Source organism: Capra hircus, chromosome 10, assembly GCF_001704415.2.
Source record: "Capra hircus breed San Clemente chromosome 10, ASM170441v1, whole genome shotgun sequence".
Taxonomy (NCBI): domain Eukaryota; kingdom Metazoa; phylum Chordata; class Mammalia; order Artiodactyla; family Bovidae; genus Capra; species Capra hircus.
Genome location: NC_030817.1, coordinates 31,023,697 through 31,046,949, shown reverse-complemented (window position 1 = coordinate 31,046,949; position 23,253 = coordinate 31,023,697). Strand labels below are relative to the sequence as shown.

Genomic DNA, 23,253 nt, shown 5'->3' with positions numbered 1-23,253 from the left:
AGAGGCTGTCTTTGCCCCATTGTATATTCTTGCCTCCTTTGTCAAAAATAAGGTACGCATAGGTGCATGGGTTTATTTCTGGGCTTTCTATCTGTTCCATTGGTCTATATTTCTGTTTTTGTGCCAGTATCATACTGTCTTGATGACTGTAGCTTTGTGGTATAATCTGAAGTCAGGAAGGTGGATTCCTCCAGCTGCATTCTTCTTTCCCAAGACTTCTTTGGCTATTCGGGGTCTTTTGTGTTTCCATATGAATTTTGAAAATTTTTAATGTAGTTCTGTGAAAAATGCCATTGGTAATTTGATAGGGATTGCATTGAATCTGTAGATTGCATTTGGTAGTATAGTCATTTTCACAATATTGATTCTTACAGGAAAATGGAATATCACGCCCATCTGTTTATGTCATCTTTGATTTCTTTCATCAATGTCTTAAAATTTTCTGTGTTCAGTTGTTTTCTCTCCTTAGGTAAATTTATTCCTAGATATTTAATTCTTTTTGTTGCAGTGGTGAATGGGATTGATTCCTTAATTTCTCTTTTTGATTTTTCATTGTTAGTATATAGAAATGCAAGTGATTTCTGCATATTGATTTTGTATCCTGCAACTTTGCTAAATTCACTGATTAACTCTAGTAATTTTCTGACACTATCTTTAGGGTTTTCTGTGTACAGTATCACGTCATCTGCAAGCACTGAGAGCTTTACTTCTTCTTTTCTGATCTGAATTCCTTTTATTTCTTTTTCTTCTCTGATTGCTATAGCTAGGACTTCCAGAACTATGTTGAATAATAGTGGTGAAAGTGGACACCTTTGTCGTCTTCTTGATCTTAGGGGGAATGCTTTCAGTTTTTCACCATTGAGAATAATGTTTGCTGTAGGCTTATCATATCTGGCCTTTACTATGTTGAGGTAGGTTTCTTCTATGCACATTTTTTGGACAGTTTTAATCATAAATGGATGCTGAATTTTGTCAAAGGCTTTTTCTGCATCTATTGAGATGATCATATGGGTTTTATCTTTCAATTTGTTAATGTGGTATATCACATTGATTTGCATATATTGAAGAATCCTTGCATCCTGGAATAAACCCAACTTGATCATGGTGTATGAGCTTTTTGATGTGTTGCTGAATTCTGTTTGCTAAGATTTTGTTGAGGATTTCTGCATTTGTGTTTATCACTGATATTGGCCTGTAGTTTTCTTTTTTTGTGTTGTCTTTGTCTGGTTTTGGTATCAGGGTGATGATAGCCTCATGGAGTGAGTTTAAAATTGTTCCTTCCTCTGCAATTTTTTTAAAGAGTTTTTTTTTTTTTTTTAAATGTTGAAAGAGTTTTACCTTGTGGCTCAACTGGTAAAGACTCCACCTGCAATGCAGGAGGCTTGGGTTCGATCCCTGGATTGGGAAGGTCCCTGAAGAAGGGAAAGGCTAGCCACTTCAGTATTCTGGCCTAGAGAATTCCATGGATGTCCATGGGCTCACAAAGAGTTGGACATGATAATAGGTGGTATTAACTTTGGGCTTCCTTTGTGGCTCAACTAGTAAAGAATCTGCCTGCAATATGGGAGATCTGGGTTCAATTCCTGGCTTGGGAAGGTCCCCTGGAGAAGGGAAAAGCTACCGACTCCAGTATTCTGGCCTGGAGAATTCCATGGACTGGAGAATTCCATCTGACTCTTCCAAGAGTCAGACACAACTGAGCAACTTTGACTTTAGAAGGATAGGCATTAGCTCTTCTCTAAATGTTTTACAAAGTTCTCCTGTGAAGCCATCTGGTCCTGGGATTTTGTGTTTTGGGAGATTTTTGATCACAGCTTCAATTTCAGTGCTTGTAACTGGGTTGTTCATAATTTCTGTTTCTTCCTGGTTAACTCTTGGAAGATTGAACTTTTCTAAGAATCTGTCCATTTCTTCCAGGTTATCCATTTTATTGCCATATAGTTGTTCATAATAGTCTCTTATAATCCTTTGTATTTCTGCATTTTCTATTGTAACGTCTCCTTTTTCATTTCTAATTTTGTTGATTTGACTCTTCTCTCTTTTTTTCTTGATGAGTCTGGCTAAAGATTTGTGAATTTTGGTTATCTTCTCAAAGAACCAGCTTTTAGTTTTATTAATCTTTACTATTGTTTCTTTCATTTCTTTTTCATTTATTTCTGCTCAGATCTTCATGTTTCTTTCCTTCTACTAATTTTTGGGTTTTTTTTTTCCCTTCTTTTTCCAGTTGTTTTAGGTGTAAAGTTAGGTTGTCTATTCGATGTTTTCCTTGTTTCTTGAGGTATTGCTATAAACTTCCTTCTTAGAACTGCTTTTACTGCATCCCAAAGGTTTTGACCTGCCTTTTGAGAAATCTGTATGCAGGTCAGGAAGCAACAGTTAGAACTGGACATGGAACAACAGACTGGTTCCAAATTGGGAAAGGAGAATGTCAAGGCTGTATATTGTCACCCTGCTTATTTAACTTATATGCAGAGTACATCATGAGAAACGCTGGGCTGGAAGAAGCACAAGCTGGAATCAAGATTGCCGGGAGAAATATCAATCACCTCAGATATGCAGATGACACCACCCTTATGGCAGAAAGTGAAGAACTAAAGAGCGTCTTGATGAAGGGGATAGAGGAGAGTAAAAAAGTTGGCTTAAAGCTCAACATTCAGAAAACGAAGATCATGGCATCTGGTCCCATCACTTCATGGCAAATAGATGGGGAAACAGTAGAAACAGTGACAGACTTTATTTGGGGCGGCTCCAAAATCACAGCAGATGGTGATTGCAGCCATGAAATTAAAAGACACTTGCTCCTTGGAAGAAAAGTTATGACCAACCTAGACAGCATATTAAAAAGCAGAGACATTACTTTGCCAGCAAAGTTCCATCTAGTCAAACTATGGTTTTTCCAGTAGTCATGTATGGATGTGAGAATTGGACTATAAATACAGCTGAGTGCCAAAGAATTGAAGGTTTTGAACTGTGGTGTTGGAGAAGACTCTTGAGAGTCCCTTCGGCAGCAAGGAGATCCAACCAGTCCATCCTAAAGGAAATCAGTCCTAAATATTCATTGGAAGGACTGATTCTGAAGCTGAAACTCCAATACTTTGGCCAGTTGATGCAAAGAACTGACTCACTAGAAAAGACCCTGATGCTGGTAATGACTGAAGGCGGGAGGAGAAGGGAACGACAGAGACTGAGATGGTTGATTGGCATCACTGACCCAATGGACCTGAGTTTGAGTAAACTCCGGGAGTTGGTGATGAACAGGGAGGCCTGGCCTGCTGAGTCCATGGGGTCAGAAAGAGCTGGACATGACTGAGTGACTGAACTGAACTGAACTGATAGGTTTTGAATTGTTGTCTTTTCATTGTCATTTGTTTCTAGAAATTCTGATTTCCCTTTTGATTTCTTCAGTAACCTGTTGGTTATTTAGAAATGTGTTGTTTAATCTCCATGTGTTTGTGTTTCTTACTGTTTTTTTCTTGTAATTGATATCTAGTCTCATAGCATTGTGGTCAGAGAAGATGCTTGATATGATTTCAGTTTTCTTGAATTTACTGAGGTTTGATTTGTGACCCAGGATGTGGTCTATCCTAGAGAATGTTCCATGTGCACTTGAGAAGAAAGTGTATTCTTCTGCATTTGGATGGAATGTCCTGAAGATATCAGTGAGATCCATTTCATGTAATGTATTATTTAAGACTTGTATTTCATTATTAATTTTCTGTTTTGATGATCTGTCCATTGGTGTGAGTGGGGTGTTAAAATCTCCTACTAGTATTGTGTTACTGTCAATTTCTCCTTTATGTCTGTTAGTGTTTGTCTTATGTATTGAGGTATTCCTATGTTGGGTGCATAGATATTTACAATTATGTCTTCCTCTTAGGTTGATTCCTTATCATTATGTAGTGTCCTTCCTTATCTCTTGTAATCTTTATTTTAAGGTCTATTTTGTCTGATATGAGGATTGCTACTCCAGCTTTCTTTTGCTTCCCATATGCATGGAATATATTTTTCCATCTTCTCACTTTCAGTCTATATGTATCTTTAGATCTGAAGTAGGTTTCTTGTAGACAGCATATATTTGGGTCTTGTTTTTGTATCCATTCAGCCAGTCTGTGTCTTTTGTTCAGAGCATTTAACTCATTTACATTTAAAGTAATTATTTATATATATGTTCCTATTGCCATTTTCTTAATTGTTTGGGGATGATTTTGTAGATATTTTTTCTTCTCTTGTATTTCTTGACTATATAAATCCCTTTAACATTTGTTGTAAAGCTGGTTTGGTGGTACTGAATTCTCTTAACTTTTGCTTATCTGAAAAGCTTTTTATTTCTCCATCAATTTTGAATGAGATCCTTGCCAGGTACAGTAATCTTGGTTGTAGATTTTTCCCTTTCAGTACTTTAAATATATCCTGCCATTTCCTTCTGGCTTGCAGAGTTTCTGCTGAAAGATCAGCTGTTAAGCATATGGGGTTTCCCTTGTATGTTACCTGTTGCTTTTCCCTTGCTGCTTTTAATATTCTTTCTTTGTGTTTAGTCTTTGTTAGTTTGATTAGTATGTGTCTTGGCGTGTTTCTCCTTGGGTTTATCGTGTATGGAATTCTTTGTGCCTCTTGGACTTGATTGACTATTTCCTTTTCCATGTTGGGGAAATTTTCAAGTATAATTTCTCAAAAATGTTCTCATACCCTTTCTTTTTCTCTTCTTCTGGGACTCCTGTAATAGAATGTTGGTGTGTTTATATTGTCCCAGAGATCTCTGAGACTATCCTCAGTTCTTTGCATTCTTCTTACTTTCTGCTCTTCAGAAGTTATTTCCACCATTTTATCTTCCAGCTCAGTGATTCTTTCTTCTGCTTCAGCTATTCTGCTATTGATTCCTTCTAGGGTATTTTTAATTTCAGTGATTGTGTTGTCTCTGTATGTTTATTCTTTAATTCTTCTAGGTCTTTGTTAATTGATTCCTGCATTTTCTCCATTCTGTTTTCAAGGTTTTTATCATCTTCACTATCCTTATTCTGAGTTCTTTTTCAGGTAGTTTGCCTATTTCCTCTTCATTTATTTATACTTCTGTGTTTCTAGTTTGTTGCTTCATTTGTATAGTTTTCCTCTGCCTTTTCATTATTTTTTTTAACTTATTGTGTTTGAGGTCTCCTTTTCCTAGGCTTCAAGGTTGAATTCTTTCTTCATTTTGGTTTTTGCCCTCCTAAGCTTGGTCCAGTGGTTTGTGTAAGCTTCATATAGGGTGAGATTTGTGCTGAGTTTTTGTTTGTTTGTTTGTTTTTCCTCTGCTGGGCAAGGCTGAGTGAGGTGGTAATCCTGTCTGCTGAGGATTCAATTCAGTTCAGTTCAGTTGCTCAGTCATGTCTGACTCTTTGTGACCCCATGGACTGTAGCACGCCAGGCCTCCCTGTCTATCACCAACTCCTGGAGCTTACTCAAACTCATGTCCATCAAGTCAGTGATGCCATCCAACAATCTCATCCTGTCAGCCCCTTCTCCTTCTGCCTTCAGTCTTTTCCAGCATTAGGGTGTTTTCTAGTGAGTCAGTTCTTTGCATCACGTGACCAAAGTATTGAAATTTCAGCTTCAGCATCAGTCCTTCCAATGAGTATTCAGGACTGATTTCTTTTAGGATGGACTGGTTGGATCTCCTTGCAGTCCAAGGGACTCTCAAGAGTCTTCTCCAACACCTCAGTTCAAAAGCATCAATTCTTTGGTGCTCAGCTTTCTTTATAGTCCAACTCTCATATCCCTACATGACTACTGGTAAAATGCTGATGATTGCATTTGTATTTTTGTTTTGTTTGTTGTTTGGATGAGGTGTCCTGCACAGCGTGCTACTGGTGGTTGGGTGATGCCGGGTCTTGTATTCAAGTGGTTTCCTTTGTGTGAGTTCTCACTATTTGATACTCCCTAGGGTTAGTTCCGCTAGCAAAGTAATGCTCAAAATTCTCCAAGCCGGGCTTCAATAGTACGTGAACTATGAACTTCCAGATTCAAGCTGGATTTAGAAAAGGCAGAGGAACCAGAAATCAAATTGCCAACATCTGTTGGATCATTGAAAAAGTGAGAGAGTTCCAGAAAAACATCTACTTCTGCTTTGACTATGCCAAAGCCTTTGACTGTGTGGATCACAGCAAACTGTGGAAAATTCTGAACATGGAAAAATAGACTGGTTCCAAATAGGGAAAGGAGTACGTTAAGGCTGCATATTGTCACCTGTTTATTTAACTTGTGTGCAGAGTACTTCATGAGAAATGCTGGACTGGATGAAGCACAAGCTGGAATCAAGATTGCCAGGAGAAATATCAATAGCGTCAGATATGTAGATGATACCACACTTATGGCAGAAAGTGAAGAAGAACTGAAGAGCCTCTTGATGAAAGTGAAAGAGGAGAGTGAAAAAGTTGGCTTAAAACTCAACATTCAGAAAACTTAGATCATGGCATCTGGTCCCATCCACTTCATGGCAAATAGATGGGGAAACAATGGAAATAGTGACAAACTATTTTGGGGAGCTCCAAAATCACTGCAGATGGTGATTGCAGCCATGAAATTAAAAGATGCTTGCTCCTTGGAAGAAAAGTTATGACTAACCTAGACAGCATATTAGAATCAGAGACATTACTTTGGCAACAAAGGTCTGTCTAGTCAAAGCTTTAGTATTTCCAGTAGTCATGTATGGATGTGAGAGTTGGACTATAACGAAAGCTGAGTGCTGAAGAATTGATGCTTTTGAAATGTGGTGTTGGAGAAGACTCTTGAGAGTCCCTTGGACCACAAGGAGATCCAACCAGTCCATCCTAAAGGAAATCAGTCTTGAATATTCATTGGAAGGACTGATGCTGAAGCTGAAACTCCAGTAGATTGGCCACCTGATGTGAAGAGCTGACTCATTTGAAAAGACCCTGATGCTGGTAAAGATTGAAGGCAGGAGGAGAAGGGGATGACAGAGAATGAGATGGTTGGATGTCATCACCTACTCAATAGACATGAGTTTGAGTAAGCTCCAGGAGTTGGTGATGGACAGGGAAGCCTGGCCTGCTGCAGTCCATGGGGTCACAAAGAGTTGGACACAACTGAGTGACTGAACTGAACTGACCTGAGAGTTAGTTCTCTGGTATTCTAGGATCTTGGAGTCAGTGCTCCCAGTCCAAAGGCTCAGGTCTTGGTCTATATCCTCCCACTAAACTGTAAATCCCATGCAGTACTGGGAACGTGTCTGGTTCACCACTATGATGTCTTCATCAAATGTGATATAACTCCCAGTGGCTCAGCTCGTAAAGAATCCACCACACCTACATCGAGAAATCCAAACAGGAAGAAGCTCAAGGTCAAGGAAACTCCCAGGTGCCATGGAAAGAACAGGAGTTTCTGAGGCAGGCTGGCCACTGTTCTCTTAAGAAACCTAAAGTGCTTTCCAAGACTTCTCGAGCCTCCGCTTTCCAGTCCATAAAATGGGGAGAAGCTAGTCGTGCCTGCAAAGCTCCTGGCACCTGGTGTATTTCTTACTGGTGGATTTAATCAGTTTATCATGATAAGCATTGATAACTACATGATCCATTGATATTGAGAAATTCAAGATAACTGAATTAGATTGACAATTTAGTGACTTGCTCAATCTAAAACAAATTCATTTAGAGCATCATTTTACAAATTTGAGAAAAAAAACATGAAATGCTATTTCTTAACCATGATTTTTAAAAATGAATAATGTTACCTTTTATTCTCTTAAATTTATTTTTTTCAATTAATCAAATAGGAATAATATATTAGCTTTAGTAGTACTGCTGCATTACCTAAATGATACTTTTTGTAAATTGTAATTTTATATTTTGCTTATTAAATTTGAGTAGAGAATTCTGTATAACCATTATCATTTCAACTAATATTATTAGTAACTGAGCATATAAAACTTTAGATTGTTATATAAACACACCACACTCATATAATGCCACTGATAATTACCTATAATATTGTGTTTCAGCTAACCTTCTGGATTTTTTTCTCACTTTTAGACCACAGCAATGAAAAAAATAATGTATTACAATATGCGTATAAAAACTGTTCAGAGGCATCTTAATGAAGATCTTGAAAAACTGAATGATCGAAAATGTAAATTACAGAAGTTGCCAGAAGAACGAATAAAATTATTCAACTTTTTGAAAAAAAATGTAAGATAATATCATAAAATTTCAATAGCCATGTCTTAAGAAAACTGGCAGATGGCATTATCTTTTAAATTTTATATGTATATATAGAATTATACATATACATTTGTACCAAGTTTCAAGTAAGTTTGCCCTGAAAATGTTTTGATTCTGGGTACTTAAATTGGCTTCATTCTGTGCTTAGAAGTCTGCAATTTAAAAAGGGTATAGGCTTATTAATTTACAAAATTTTTAAAATGCTGGGTAATTCAATATGATTCACTGAGTTATAGAGATCTGTGAGACTTATTTCACTGAATTTTTATTAGACACCAGCAGGCTGTGCTCAAAATTCATTTTTTGTCTAAAGAGCTAAAATATTCCTTCACTAACACTATTAAGGTATACAACATGGTGGGAACTTTATAACAAGCTATACTTTAGTAGTTGTATGTTCCTTTTTTATTTAGAATAAATTGAATTTCCTTTACTAAAAGTGGACTCTGAAAAATGAAGAATTACCTCAAAACAGAATTTTGTATGTATCAGAATTTATTGTATATAAAAAGTATAGGAAAATAATGGTTTATTTAAACAATAGTGTTATGAAAACAGTCACACTACTTGGGAGTAGGAGAATTGAGTCCTTACTTAATACTTTACCAAAAGCTAATATAATGGGGAAAAAGAATTAAATGTAAAAATAAAATCATAAAAAAGCAGTAATGTATTTGACTGATCTCACTCTGCCAAATAAGAAAAATACTATAAACTCTAGAAAAACACTAAAAATCATGGAGACCAGAATTAAGATTTGATTTTTAAAAAATGCTTTTGTGCTAAAAAGCATCATTAATGAAAATAAATAATAAATGACAATCTGAAAAATTTTGTTTAGGATAAAGTTACTCATAAACAAAACAAAAAGGAAATATCCAGATAGAAAAATGGAACAAATTCCATGAACTTTCATTTTACAATAGAAGAAATAAAAACTGTCTAATAAACATTTGAAAGAAGACCTCAGTCTGACTGTGAATTCCTGGGTATGAAATAAGACAACAAGCCACCATTTTCACCTATAAACTTGTCATAGTGTGCCTGGTGAAGACGCATGTGTGCATGCTCAGTCGCTTCTGGCTCTTTGCAAGCCCATGGACTGGAGCCCACTAGGCTCCTCTGTCCGTGGAATTTTTTCAGGCAGGAATACTAGAATGGGTTGTCATCTCCTACTCCAGGGGTTGTTCACAACTCAGGGATTGAACTCAAGTCTCCTGCATCTCCTGCACTGTCAGGCAGATTCTTTACTTCTGGGCCACCCGGGAAGCCCACCTGGGGAAGATGGGTGTGACACTGTTACACCACTGACGAGAGTGTAATTGGGTCATATATATTACTAACAGTCTAAAAATGCTCATAGCCTTTGACCCAGTAAATCTACTACTGGATTTGGATAAATACTTATATATAAGAATATTCATCACTGTGCTATTAGTAATAATAAAAACTGGAAACTACCTAAATGTTTACATTTAAAAAGAGAGGAATAATTATTCATTCTTAAGATAGAATGGTATGTAGCCATTAAAAACCAAGTTTTTAAATACATTTAATACTCTTTCTGAAATGAACAAGTTTAAATTCAATTATAGTCAAAAATATCCTTAAAGTTAAAACATTAACATAATTCAAATTATTTATTTGAATAAAAAAATCACAGGAGAACCAGTATATGGAAATCACTCTTTAGCTGCCATTTTCATGTGCAAATGGGTATATTAATGTGTGAAAAATAGTAGCTATAGGTTATATAAACTACAGACAGTTTTATAAAATATGCTTACTTAGTTTTTTAACTATATATAGCCATTACAGAGAAGGGAGTAGAGAAACTTAACAAATTAGTCTATTTGTATACACCTCTCTGTGTACAGTACAATTTATCTTGAAATCCATCTTACAAGACAGGTTAGGGTAAGGCCAGTGAGGCACTCACTTCGGGCTCAAAATTTAAGGGAAGGTCCAAAACCTCCATAATCAAGATAAATCTTATACTTTAATATAATACATTTTAAAAATACCAATGAATGCAAAAAAGTCCTTTATGAACAAAAAAAATCCCAAATTTCAATAGTTATGGTGATAACTATTGTGCAGAGTCATATAGGAGACTGAGGCAAAGAGAAAAATGGGCACTGCTATACCCGTGCCTTTATGTGTTTTTATGTTAATCTTCCCAGAATACCAAAGTAGTTGAAAAATTGAAAAGTAGGAGTGGTTAATGGCAAGCCACTCCAGTGCTCCTGCCTGGAAAATCCCATGGATGGAGGAGCCTGGTGGGCTGCAGTCCATGGGGTCGCTAAGAGTCAGACACGACTGAGCGACTTCACTTTCACTTTTCACTTTCATGCATTGGAGAAGGAAATGGCAACCCATTCCAGTGCTCTTGCCTGGAGAATCCCAGGGACGGGGCAGCCTGGTGGGCTGCCGTCTATGGGGTCGCACAGAGTCGGACACGACTGGAGCGACTTAGCAGCAGCAGGAGTGGTAAAAATCACATTATTTCTAGTTTAGATATTTGCTTTGTATCAAAACCAGCATTTCTTATCATTTTACTTTAATAGAAGCTAACTCATCAATAATATTTTAAAATTTACTTCTTTGCTTTTCTTATTTTCAATTGAGAGAACTGCTATGTTTGAAGTAGTTAATATTGTCTTTCATTTGGGCAAGAGAAACTGGGTGACTGAACTTGAACTAAAGTTATAATCATGTGTTTGCCATGGTTTTATGAAGTTTGACTTATTTATATCTAGGTTTCTACTTTATTAATTTAAGTTAACTAAATATCTGATAGATTCCACTAATGATTTTGCTCTCTGGCACATTGATTTCAACAGTTGGAACGGGAACTGACTGAACTCAAAGGATCTGGGAAAGGACACAATGATAGATCCAATAACAATAAAGTAACTGAGCTTGAAAAATCAAAAATCTGTGAAACTGTCACAGAAGAACCAAGTCTTCAACAGAAAATAGTGATCAAACTAAATGCCTTGAATGAAAGGGTAACATTCTGGAACAAAAAACTAGATGAGTATGTTTAATGAATTATCTAGTTGTTAAAATTTGAAACATGAAGAAAAAGAAAGTTCTACATCATGAGTTGAGCCCAATTCTCTCCTTCAGGAATGGAAAGAATTACAGTATGAAGTACAACACAAAATGTGTTTCCAGTCCAGTTCTTAGGAGAGATGGGCATCTCTGGTTTAAAGCTAGATTTAGTTTTTTACAGAGGCAATACTTTACCAGAAACAGTGCATTTCCTTTGAGTGGCTTCTTGTCACACCTAAAAACATTAATCTGCAAACTAAAAAAATTAGTTTTTTTTAACATTAGCTGCTACTGGTGCAGAAACTCACAACATAGATGAGACTGGGCAAAGCACATACAAAAGTTGTCTGGAAATATGTAGAAACAAACTCAGGTTGAGTATCAACTAGAAACAGAAATCAAGAAGACTTAGTAAGTACTGTGAGTTTCCTTTTACTTAAGAGTGGATAAGTTGGTTATTTTGTTATTTATATTATATTTTTATATATTATATTATATTTTTATATATTATATATTTTTATTTTTATTTGTAATTAAAAATATTTATAACAAAATAATAAGTAATACTTACTGAATTCTTCCTCGGTGCCAAATTCTCTTCTAAGAGCTTTACATATATTTTGCATATAATCCTCAAAAAGACCTATTCGGGTATAAGTACTATCAGTAATGTTATTTTCTGAGAAATTGCAGTAGAAAAATGTTGCAATTTGTCTAAAATCTGAGAATCATAAATGGTAAAGCCAGGAGAGTCTTCTAACCTTCACTTATTCTGAGGTTAACAAAATTTGAGGTGATTATAATTGCCAAAAATAGAATGTCTTTTACTTGGTTTAACTGTTAACACCAGGCTTTCTTTATCCACTGATGAAAGCCTTGTATTTTGACATCAACTTAGAAGAAGCTATCATGAATTCTAATGTTGTGATTTTTAGATAATTTTAATGTTTGGTTTTTTCTTAAATAGAATTGAAGCAATTTATCGTATTGAAGTAAAGCGAAAGAAGAAAAGTCATAGTTTATTAATCCCATTTTTGTTAATTGAATTGGAGACGGTGGGAAATATCCACTTTGAAGAAGGCACTCGATCCGATGACTGGTAAATCTTTTGAAATTTAGTTATAGCTTTAAAACTAATCTTAAGTACTTAGGATCATCGACCAAAATATCAACTTACAAACATCTAAAATTGTCCCATTTCAACACACTTTCTCTATACAGTATTCATCAACTGAAAATTGGCACTTACTTTACATCTATACATTTCTGTTTACACAATTGCCATGAGCTAACTTGAAAACATCCTAATAGTAATTCTTTACTTTTTACTCAATTTCCCTTAGCCCAAGAGCAGAATATAATTTAGAAAAGTTTATGGTCAAGAATTCATTTTATGTATGTCTATACTGTTTATTTATACTGTTTATTTAGCCCTGGTTTCTGACTACTGGATGAGAAGCTAGAACAGATAAAGAATGGCAAAGCAGGATTGGCAGCAGCAGGTTGCAAACACTGGAGGATGCTGCCTAGTGTATTTCCTGGGAGTTCCCAGAGTCAAACTAGTTGTCTAGAACTAGCTACAGTCAGGGTGCACATAGACTTTATATGAGTTTTCAAATAAGGCAGATACTTAAAAACTAAAAATTCAGGTGGAAAGTCTATCTGGACAAAAACAGAATAACCACCCAAAACGGAAGCCGGAAGCAGGCATCTACACTTCAGAATCAAGTCCTACTGGTAGACACAAGGAAGTGGTTGTGTTGCTTCAGCTAGAGAGAGTGTATGTATGTGTATGTGTGTGTTTGCGCAGTCACTCGGTCAGGTCCAACTCTTTGCAACCCCATAGACTGTAGTCCACCAGGTTTCTTTGTCCATGGCATTTCCCAGGCAAAAATACTGGAGTGGGTTGCCATTTCCTACTCCAGGGGATTTTCCCGACCCTGGGATTGAAACTGTGTCTCCTGCTGAGCCATTGGGGAAGCCCAACTAGAGGGTACAACCCTCAAAAATAATCCTAAAAAAGAGCCTTGGCACAAAAATGTCATAATTACAACTTTCACATTTCTGCAATCGTTTTCTCAAAATCAAGAAGCCTATGAATGAGCTGAAGATTTCCCTCAAACTCTAGAAGCATACTGCAAACTTGGATTGTGGAGAGAAACCAGGAAACGTTTACAGCTACAGAATGGACTTGGTATTTCACCCCTGAGGATAGTTTTACTCACAGTCAGTGTTGAAACAAACACCAATTTTTGTGGACTAAAATGCAAAACTTCAGTAACTTTTAGACAGAAACATGTGTGAAAGTATCTGCCTGCAATGCAGGAGCTGCAGGGAGACACGGTTTCGATCCCTAGGTGGGAAAGATCCCCTTGAAAAAGCCATGCAACCTACTCCAGTATTCTTGCCTGGAGAATTTCACGGACAGAGGAGCCTGGCAGGCTACAGTCCACAGCTTTGCAAAGAGTTGGACACAACTGAAGTGACTTAGCACTGCAGCAAGCATGCACGTGCTTTAAGCCAAGCCCCCTGATTCTATTAGATGAGGCTCTAACTCACTTCTGTGAGTAAAAGCTACTAAAAGTTCCTGGGGAACTTTGGTGGAAAAGTATAAGACATTCTGCCCAAGGGAAAAGAAATATTTTAAAATATTTTCTTTTGTATCAGCACATCCACTTGTCCAGTGATTATCACTGTTTGTTTAACCACATAATATGTTTTTTATGTACAAACATAAAAGGTGGGCTTCCCTGGTGGCTCAGATGGTAAAGAATCTGCCTACAATGCAGGAGACCTGGGTTGGATGCCTGGGTAGGAGAAGAGCCCCTAGAGAAGGGAAGGCAACCCACTCCAGTATTCTTGCCTGGAGAACCCCATGGACAGAGGAGCCTGACAGGCTATAGTCCTTGGGTCACAAAGAGTCAGACAAGACTGAGTAACTATCACTTTCACTTTTCAGATTAAAAGTACCTTTTCATATAAAAGTTACTGACCCCACTTTCCATGTAAACACGTGGAGGCCTTGATTTTTCAAGGATAAGAAATGAATGGTGTCTCTTGCAGGATGTATGCATCATTCTTCAGTCATTCATTTGTATTCACTCAACCTACATGAGTTGTTTTTTCGTTCTTTCTTTTTAACTTAACACAAAGTAAGCTCTTTACAAAATAAGTAGATTAGCTTTTACAAAAATATGTAAAAGCAAGATAACTAAAAAGCCATTTAGGTAACTGTGTCAGCCTGATAGTAATTTAGATAGCTTTTTGGATTTTTAATAAGCATTAATAATTGTTTACTTGGTTTTAATAAGAATAACCTGGATCCATTTTAAGGAGACCATCAGATAGATGTTGGCAGAATTTTAAGGACTGTTGGTTACTTTTACCATACTACAAGCTTGACGACTACCGTAGCCCTGATCTTTTATGTATATTAAGAAACTGCTGTTCAAATGCTTTAAATTACTCTGTGTGGCACATAACTAGTTACTTTATTTAAACACTTATCATTAGTAATATTTTTAAAGCCAATGATTTACCATTTAAATAAAAAGTACTGGAATAGAGCTAGAACTATAAAGTTTATATAAATATATATGTATATTTATATAAAATGTAAATATAAATATAAACTAGAAAATATAAAGTGTTATACCAAAAAAACCTTTCTTTATAATACAAGAGCATTGCAGATTTCTAATTGTGTATCACTGAATATTTCTTAGCTTCATTTCTTTTATAAAATTAAAGGGCTTTATTATTCAGTTTAAAAAAGTCCCAGATTTACAGAGACTTGCCTGTTGAGTAGACTGTTGCCACTATAGCATTTTCATTGCAGATCATATTATTTACCTATGCATTGCCAATTTAGTTATCTATTGACATTAGACAACATTTATCAAATGGGGACTCCAAAGCATCAAAGATACTGTCCTTGTAATTGAGAAGCTTTTAACCTAGTTATAGATACAGGGCCATTACAATGTAAAGCAATCACTTCCAAGTACCATAGAAGAAAATATGTGACTCTGTGAGCTCCCTGGGGACAGACAGAACTTGCCTTATAAATCGTCTAGTATCAGTTCAGTTCAGTTCAATCGCTCAGTCATGTCCGACTCTTTGTGACCCCATGAATCGCAGCACGCCAGACCTCCCTGTTCATCACCATCTCCTGGAGTTCACTCAGACTCACGTCCATCAAGTCCGTGATGCCATCCAGCCATCTCATCCTCTGTTGTCCCCTTCTCCTCCTGCCCCCAATCCCTCCCCAAATCAGAATCTTTTCCAATCAGTCAACTCTTCGCATGAGATGGCCAAAGTACTGGAGCTTCAGCTTTAGCATCATTCCTTCCAAAGAAATCCCAGGGCTGATCTCCTTCAGAATGGACTGATTGGATCTCCTTGCAGTCCAAGGGACTCTCAAGAGTCTTCTCCAGCACCACAATTCAAAAGCCTCAATTCTTCGGCGCTCAGCCTTCTTCACAGTCCAACTCTCACATCCATACATGACCACTGGAAAAACCATAGCCTTGACTAGATGGACCTTAGTCAGCAAAGTAATGTCTCTGCTTTTGAATATGCTATCTAGGTTGGTCATAAATTTTCTTCCAAGGAGTAAGCGTCTTTTAATTTCATGGCTGCAGTCACCATCTGCAGTGATTCTGGAGCCCAAAAAAATAAAGTCTGACACTGTTTCCACTGTTTCCCCATCTATTTCCCATGAAGTGATGGGACTGGATGTCATGATCTTCGTTTTCTAAATGTTGAGCTTTAGGCCAACTTTTTCGCTCTCCTCTTTCACTTTCATCAAGAGGCTCTTTAGCTCCTCTTCACTTTCTACCATAAGAGTGGTGTCATCTGCATATCTGAGGTTATTGATATTTCTCCTGGTAATCTTGATTCCAGCTTGTGTTTCTTCCAGTCCAGCGTTTCTCATGATGTACTCTGCATATAAGTTAAATAAGCAGGGTGACAATATACAGCCTTGACGTACTCCTCTTCCTATTTGGAACCAGTCTGTTGTTCCACATCCAGTTCTAACTGTTGCTTCCTGACCTGCATACAGATTTCTCAAGAAGCAGGTCAGGTGGTCTGGTATTCCCATCTCTTTCAGAATTTTCCACAATTTATTGTGATCCACACAGTCAAAGGCTTTGGCATCATCAATAAAGAGAAATAGATGTTTTTCTGGAACTCTCTTGATATTTCCATGATCCAGCGGATGTTGGCAATTTGATCTCTGGTCCCTCTGCCTTTTCTAAATCCAGCTTGAACATCAGGGAGTTCACAGTTCAGGTATTGCTGAAACCTGGCTTGGAGAATTTTGAGCATTACTTTACTAGCATGTGAGATGAGTGCAATTGTGCGGTAGTTTGAGCATTCTTTGGCATTGCCTTTCTTTGGGATTGGAATGAAAACTGACCTTTTCTAGTCCTGTGACCACTGCTGAGTTTTCCATATTTGCTGGCATATTGAGTGCAGCACTTTCACAGCATCATCTTTCAGGATTTGAAACAGCTCAATTGGAATTCCATCACCTCCATTAGCTTTGTTCGTAGTGATGCTTTCTAAGGCCCACTTGACTTCACATTCCAAGATGTCTGGTTCTAGACTACTGATCACATCATCATTACTATCTGGGTCATGAAGATCTTTTTTGTACAGTTCTTCTGTGTATTCTTGCCACCTCTTCTTAGTATCTTCTGCTTCTGTTAGGTCCATACCATTTCTGTCCTTTATCGAGCCCATCTTTGCATGAAATGTTCCCTTGGTATCTCTAATTTTCTTGAAGAGATCTCTAGTCTTTCCCATTCTGTTCTTTTATTCTATTTCTTTGCATTGATCGCTGAAGAAGGCTTTCTTATCTCTTCTGGCTATTCTTTGGAACTCTGCATTTAGATGCCTATATCTTTCCTTTTCTCCTTGGCTTTTCGCCTCTCTTCTCTTCACAGCTATTTGTAAGGCCTCCCCAGACAGCCATTTTGCTTTTTTGCATTTCTTTTCCATGGGGATGGTCTTGATCCCTGTCTCCTGCACAATGTCACAAACCTCCATCCATAGTTCATCAGGTACTCTATCTATCAGATCTAGGCCCTTAAATCTATTTCTCACTTCCACCGTATAATCATAAGGGATTTGAATTAGGTCATACCTGAATGATCTAGCGGTTTTCCCTACTTTCTTCAATTTAAGTCTGAATTTGGTAATAAGGAGTTCATGATCTGAGCCACAGTCAGCTCCTGGTCTTGTTTTTGTTGACTGTATAGAGCTTCTCCATCTTTGGCTGCAAAGAATATAATCAATCTGATTTTGGTGTTGACCATCTGATGATGTCCATGGGTAGAGTCTTCTCTTGTGCTGTTGGAAGAGGGTGTTTACTAGGACCAGTGCATTTTCTTGGCAAAATTTGCCCTGCTTCATTCCGCATTCCAAGGCCAAATTTGCCTGTTACTCCAGGTGTTTCTTGACTCCCTACTTTTGCTTTCCAGTCCCCTATAATGAAAAGGACATCTCTTTTGGGTGTTAGTTCTAAAAGGTCCTGTAGGTCTTCATAGCACCATTCAACTTCAGCTTCTTCAGCATTATTGGTTGGGGCATAGACTCGGATAACTGTGATATTGAATGGTTTGCCTTGGAGAAGAACAGAGATCATTCTGTTATTTTTGAGATTGCATCCAAGTACTGCATTTTGGACTCTTTCGTTGACCATGATGGCTACTCCATTTCTTCTGAGGGATTCCTACCCGCAGTAGTAGATATAATGGTCATCTGAGTTAAATTCACCCATTCCAGTCCATTTTAGTTCACTGATTCCTAGAATGTCGACGTTCACCCTTGCCATCTCTTGTTTGACCGCTTTCAATTTGCCTTGATTCATGAACCTGACATTCCAGGTTCCTATGCAATATTGCTCTTTACAGCATCGGATCTTGCTTCTATCACCAGTCACATCCACAACTGGGTATTGTTTTTGCTTTGGCTCCATCCCTTTGTTCTTTCTGTAGTTATTTCTCCTCTGATCTCCAGTAGCATATGGAGCACCTAATGACCTGGGGAGTTCCTCTTTGGTATCCTATCATTTTGCCTTTTCATATTGTTCATGGGGTTCTCAAGGCAAGAATACTGAAGTGGCTTGCCATTCCCTTCTCCAGTGGACCACATTCTGTCAGACCTCTCCACCTGACCCGCCCGTCTTGGGTTGCCCCGCAGGCATGGCTTGGTTTCATTGAGTTAGACAAGGCTGTGGTCCTAGTGTGATTAGATTGACTAGTTTTCTGTGAGTATGGTTTCAGTGTGTCTGCCCTCTGATGCCCTCTTGCAACACCTACCATCTTACTTGGGTTTCTCTTACCTTGGATGTGGGGGTATCTCTTCACGGCTGCTCCAGCAAAGCACAGCCACTACTGAATTCATAATTCAATCAATAACTACTAATTGAAGTCTCCATATCAATTTATAGATATTTAACAGGTCCACTTTTGTCTATAAAATAACTTAGTAATTAATCCTTTTATTTATAAACATTTCATGCTGCCCTGTTTTAGGCAGCTACAGAAACTTAGACTTTTTGCTTTATACTGTTTTATATTTGTTTTTGATATGGTGTAAGTCAGCAAGTAAGTTAACAGTATTTATTAAATGCTTGTTTAGGATTTTGAAGTACACTTTAATATATTTTATTAAGCTTCAGTCATTTAAAATATGCATATTCTACATATGCTAGATGAGTATATCATTTGTGTATTAATGAACATTTGTAGGCATCTCTCTGTGTAACTGAATACCTTAGTTTATGTGCATATCACCACTATGGATGCTCACACATTCAGGTCTCATTGAATGAGAGAGGGCACCCAGTGAAATGAGGGGCCTTCAGTCTCCTAATCTGTGCAGATTTTGATGCCTTTAGCAATTCCTTTCTTATAACTTCACTTCTCTAGTTATTTTTTGTACTTAGACACTTTCTACTTTCTTTTTACATTCTCCCTTGATAATTTCTTCTACACCTGCACTGTCAAAATTACTTAATTTTTTCTCCTTTACACCAGTCTTGAATCTATCCCAATGTCCAACTAGCAAGGAAAACTCAACACATTTAAAAGGGAACTCAGCCATAAAGTAATAAAATATTAAGTGGAGTTAAAATCAGAAAGCCTATGTTCACACTCTGTCTGCATAGTCTTAAAGCAGTTATTTAATCCATCTGAACGTTATCTGTAAAGTAAGAAAAAGTCTATCACAAAAGGCGACCGCTAGGATTAGACAAGTTAATGTGAAAATCTTTAGTCCTTAATCTTTTTGCTTTTGTTTTCCTCATCCTGCCTACAAACCATCCTTTTCTTCTGCCTCCTCCATTCCTGTTTGTAGTACTACCATTGTCTTCATCGTGGAGGCACCATAAGCACTGAAGCCACTTCCTCAATATTCATATCTAATCAGTCTAAGCAAGACCCTCAGGTTCTCTTCATAATGTCTCTTGAATTCATTCTCTCCTTTGTAACAAAATCACCTGCCTCACAACCTTCACTTAGACTATTGCAGTATTCTAGCCTTGCAAATTTCATAGACAGAGGAGCCTGGCAGGCTTCAGTCCATGAGATCACAAAGAGTCGGACACAACTGAGTGACTAACATTTTCACTTCAGACTATTGCAATATCTAGTACAGTGTCTGTCTGTAGTGGGCACTCAGTATTCACCAGGCAGTCAGTGAAGACAGCTAGTTTTCCCATATGCTCCCTTCCTACGCCAACCACTCTGTTAAAAACAACAAAAGCCTCTTGTACGAACTTGTTATCTTCCAAATTACATTCTAACTCTTCACCGACTTTCAGTGTCCTTCACTGTAGTGTCTCCAAATTACCTTAAACCTTTTTCAAACTGCTTCAGAGTCAGCTAAACTATGCATGCCTCACTGCTTTTGGAGTATACCTGGTACACCATCACACAGATGGTTTTCTTTGTTTTGCTTCCTTCCCCCAGAATGCCTTACATCCCCAGCCCTTTGTGAGGGATTTTCTTGTCAATCCCATCAGCTGTAGTCACTGTTATTCTTTCTTCTTTTTGAATCTTCATAGCACTGAGTTGTATCTCTCTTATACTCTATATATAATTTTGGTTATACTTGACCTATTACTTTTTCACTTTGTTGGTTTATAAACTCAGTGAATATAGAGACTGTATCTTTTTAATCTTTGAGTCTTTTCTATTTTGTTCACTTGCTCAGCAGTCATCCATTAAGCTTCTACCGTAAGTCACATTCTATACTATGTGCTAGTGGTAAGTAGGGCACTTGAGGAAGGGAGATGCTTTGATCTGAATTTTGAAGGACAGATAGACGTTAACTACACAAAGAATTAGAGGAAGGACTTTGCAGGCAGAGGCAACAGCAGCATGTGAAAGGGTATGTAAGTAGTATAATATATCTAGAGAACTCAGTAGTTTCACATGACAAGGGCCTGATCATTAATGGTCTTATAGGCTAGGCTGGGTAGTTTGAATTTTGCCCTTAAATCTATGGGACTCTTTGAAGCAAAGGTGTGGCAGATTTCAATATTATTTTATACAAAGCCCTAGAGAGTCTTTATTTCAGGATTTCAGGTTCAGACTAAAATGCAGATACCTCAAAGCAGTGATGACATGCTCCCCAGTGCAGGTAGCATATATTCAGCTGTGAGAAGTTACCATCCTCCATGAGGTATTGATGATATTGTAAGTCTCATTAATTCTCTGTCAGTATAGCTCTGTTCTCGCTCCTCCCTCCTCCAGCAGTATTCCAGCTGGAATGATGTTTCCCCATGCACACAGTGTGGCCAGGTGATTGAATGAATTGCTTTACTTCTGTGACCCCAGAGAGCAGAGCCCTTGTCCTCTTAGTACCAGGGTTCTCTATCTCCAAGGCTCTAGGAATTTCATATAAAGAAGGGATCAACTGATTAATTCCCAGACAAAGAAAAGCCCTATGAAAGGATCATACTACTTAGAGTTTCCTGTGCCATTTCTGGTTCTTGCATTCCTGGAAGACCAGAGTAGAAGTGAGTAATTGTCCATTCATCAAACATGCAAGCAATAAAAAACAAAGGTTAAAGTCAAAGAAAGAGATCCATCATGGAGTCAGAATGGCTCTTTCCCTCAACAGTTCCCACTGTCAATGTCCATTCCACAATGTTGTGGGAAAAGGCAGTGACGGCTTTCATCTGCTTCATCAGATGGATCTTTCTGGGAGTGTGCACCATTGGTGCCAGTGTTCCAGTGTTTGGGATGTTGAGATTTGTCTTTGTTTCTCTTTGGAAAAAAAAAAAAATTTTCTTTTTAATTCTTTTTCATTAAAGTAACATTGACTTATAACATAATATGTTTCGTGTGTACAACAGTATACTTCTACTTTTGTATACATTATAGCGTGCTCACCACCAAAAATGTAGTTTCCATCTGTCACCATACTGTTAGGCGCATGCTCAGTCATTCAGTCATATCTGACTTTGTGACCTCTTGCACTGTAGCTGACCAAGCCCTTCTGTCCGTGGAATTTTCCAGGCAGGAATACTGGAGTGGGCTGCCATTTCCTACTCCGGGAGATCTTCCTGACCCAGGGATCAAACCTGCATCTCCTGCATTGGAGATTTTTTACCACTGGAGTCACCATACAGTTGATCCTCCTTATCTTAAATTTCAAATTAATCTAAATCCTGTGCTACTGTAAGACAGGGCCAGAATTACTTTGAGCATGACCAGGTAAGGGCAGCAGAGAGCACATGAGCCCTTAGTTACTTTTTTATGAGATCCTCACATAGCAGACCCCTACTTCTCCTTCAATTCTTAGCTTAAATATCTTCTCCAAAGGTCTTACGCAAGACCTCTCTTAAGTATCCCATGTTCCATTCCTTACCCCAAACCTTTCTTTATTCAGAGCACTTGTCAGTTTATATATTTTATATTGTATTGTTTATTTTTGTGTCCAACTCCCTTGGAATTATAGGGTCAATGAGAGCAGGATTCCTGCCTTTTTCACTTCTGTATCCCTAGTTATGAAGCTATGGCAATAGTCCAACTGAGAGGTGATGGTGATTTTAACTAGGATAATAGCAGTGGTGATTAAATAGAATCATATTCAGGATATATTTTAGATATAGAGCCAAACAGACTTGCTGAAGAGTTGGATATTGGTAAGGAAGAGTGGAGGCATGATTTATTCCTGGGATTTTAACCTAAGCCACTAGTTAGATGGTGGTGCCATACACTGAGGTGGAAAACAGGAGGGGCAGGTTTAAAGGCAGGTGTGTTGGGTGAGTTAAATTTGAGAGGCCTATTACGTGTTCCAGTGAACATAGCAAGCAGGTAGTTAGATATTCAAGTGTGGGTATATCCAGTTAAGTGGAGTTAAGGTAAAGCCTGAAAATTTAATGTTGGAGTTTACTAGTATAATAAATATAGGTGTATATATATGTGTGTGTATATACATATATATTTAAAACATATATTGCCAAAGGACCAAGTGAAATCACCTATTAATAGGGTTTATGGAAACAAGAGGGGAGCCAGAGACTGATTCCTGGGGCAATCCAACATTTAGAAGTCTGTCAGAGGAAAAAGAAGCTGCAAATAAAATCATGAAAGAGTAGCCAATAAGATGCAAGCCAGAAGCGTGTAGTTTCACTGACGTCCCCAAAAGAAACGATTACAATACTGGAGGATTGCTCCATATCTTTTAGTCAGAACAAATATATTATTAATAAAAGAGCTGTTATTCTTCCCTAGTGGCTCAGATGGTAAAGAATCCAGGCAGTACTGGAAACCCGGGTTTGATCCCTGGGTTGGGAATGACAGCCTCTGGAGAAGGGAATGGCAACCCACTCCAGTATTCTTGCCTGGAGAATTCCACGGACAGAGGCTGGTGGGCAACAGTCGATGGGGTCTCACAGAGTCTGACATGACTGAGTGAGTAACACTTTCAGAGTTTAGCAGTTCCTTTATTGATTATATAAGAAACA

At 37.7% G+C, this 23,253-nt stretch overlaps 1 protein-coding gene across 1 annotated transcript in view; it reads left to right on the top strand.

Moving 5' to 3' along the window:
- Nucleotides 1–23,253, top strand: part of LOC102176425 (leucine-rich repeat-containing protein 9) — a 117,546-nt gene that overhangs the window by 13,902 nt on the left and 80,391 nt on the right. Inside the window, exons 7-9 of the mRNA XM_005685936.3 lie at nucleotides 8,019–8,174; nucleotides 11,051–11,247; nucleotides 12,232–12,363. Coding sequence (XP_005685993.2) covers nucleotides 8,019–8,174; nucleotides 11,051–11,247; nucleotides 12,232–12,363 — 485 coding nt within the window. The remainder of the gene's footprint in view (nucleotides 1–8,018; nucleotides 8,175–11,050; nucleotides 11,248–12,231; nucleotides 12,364–23,253) is intronic.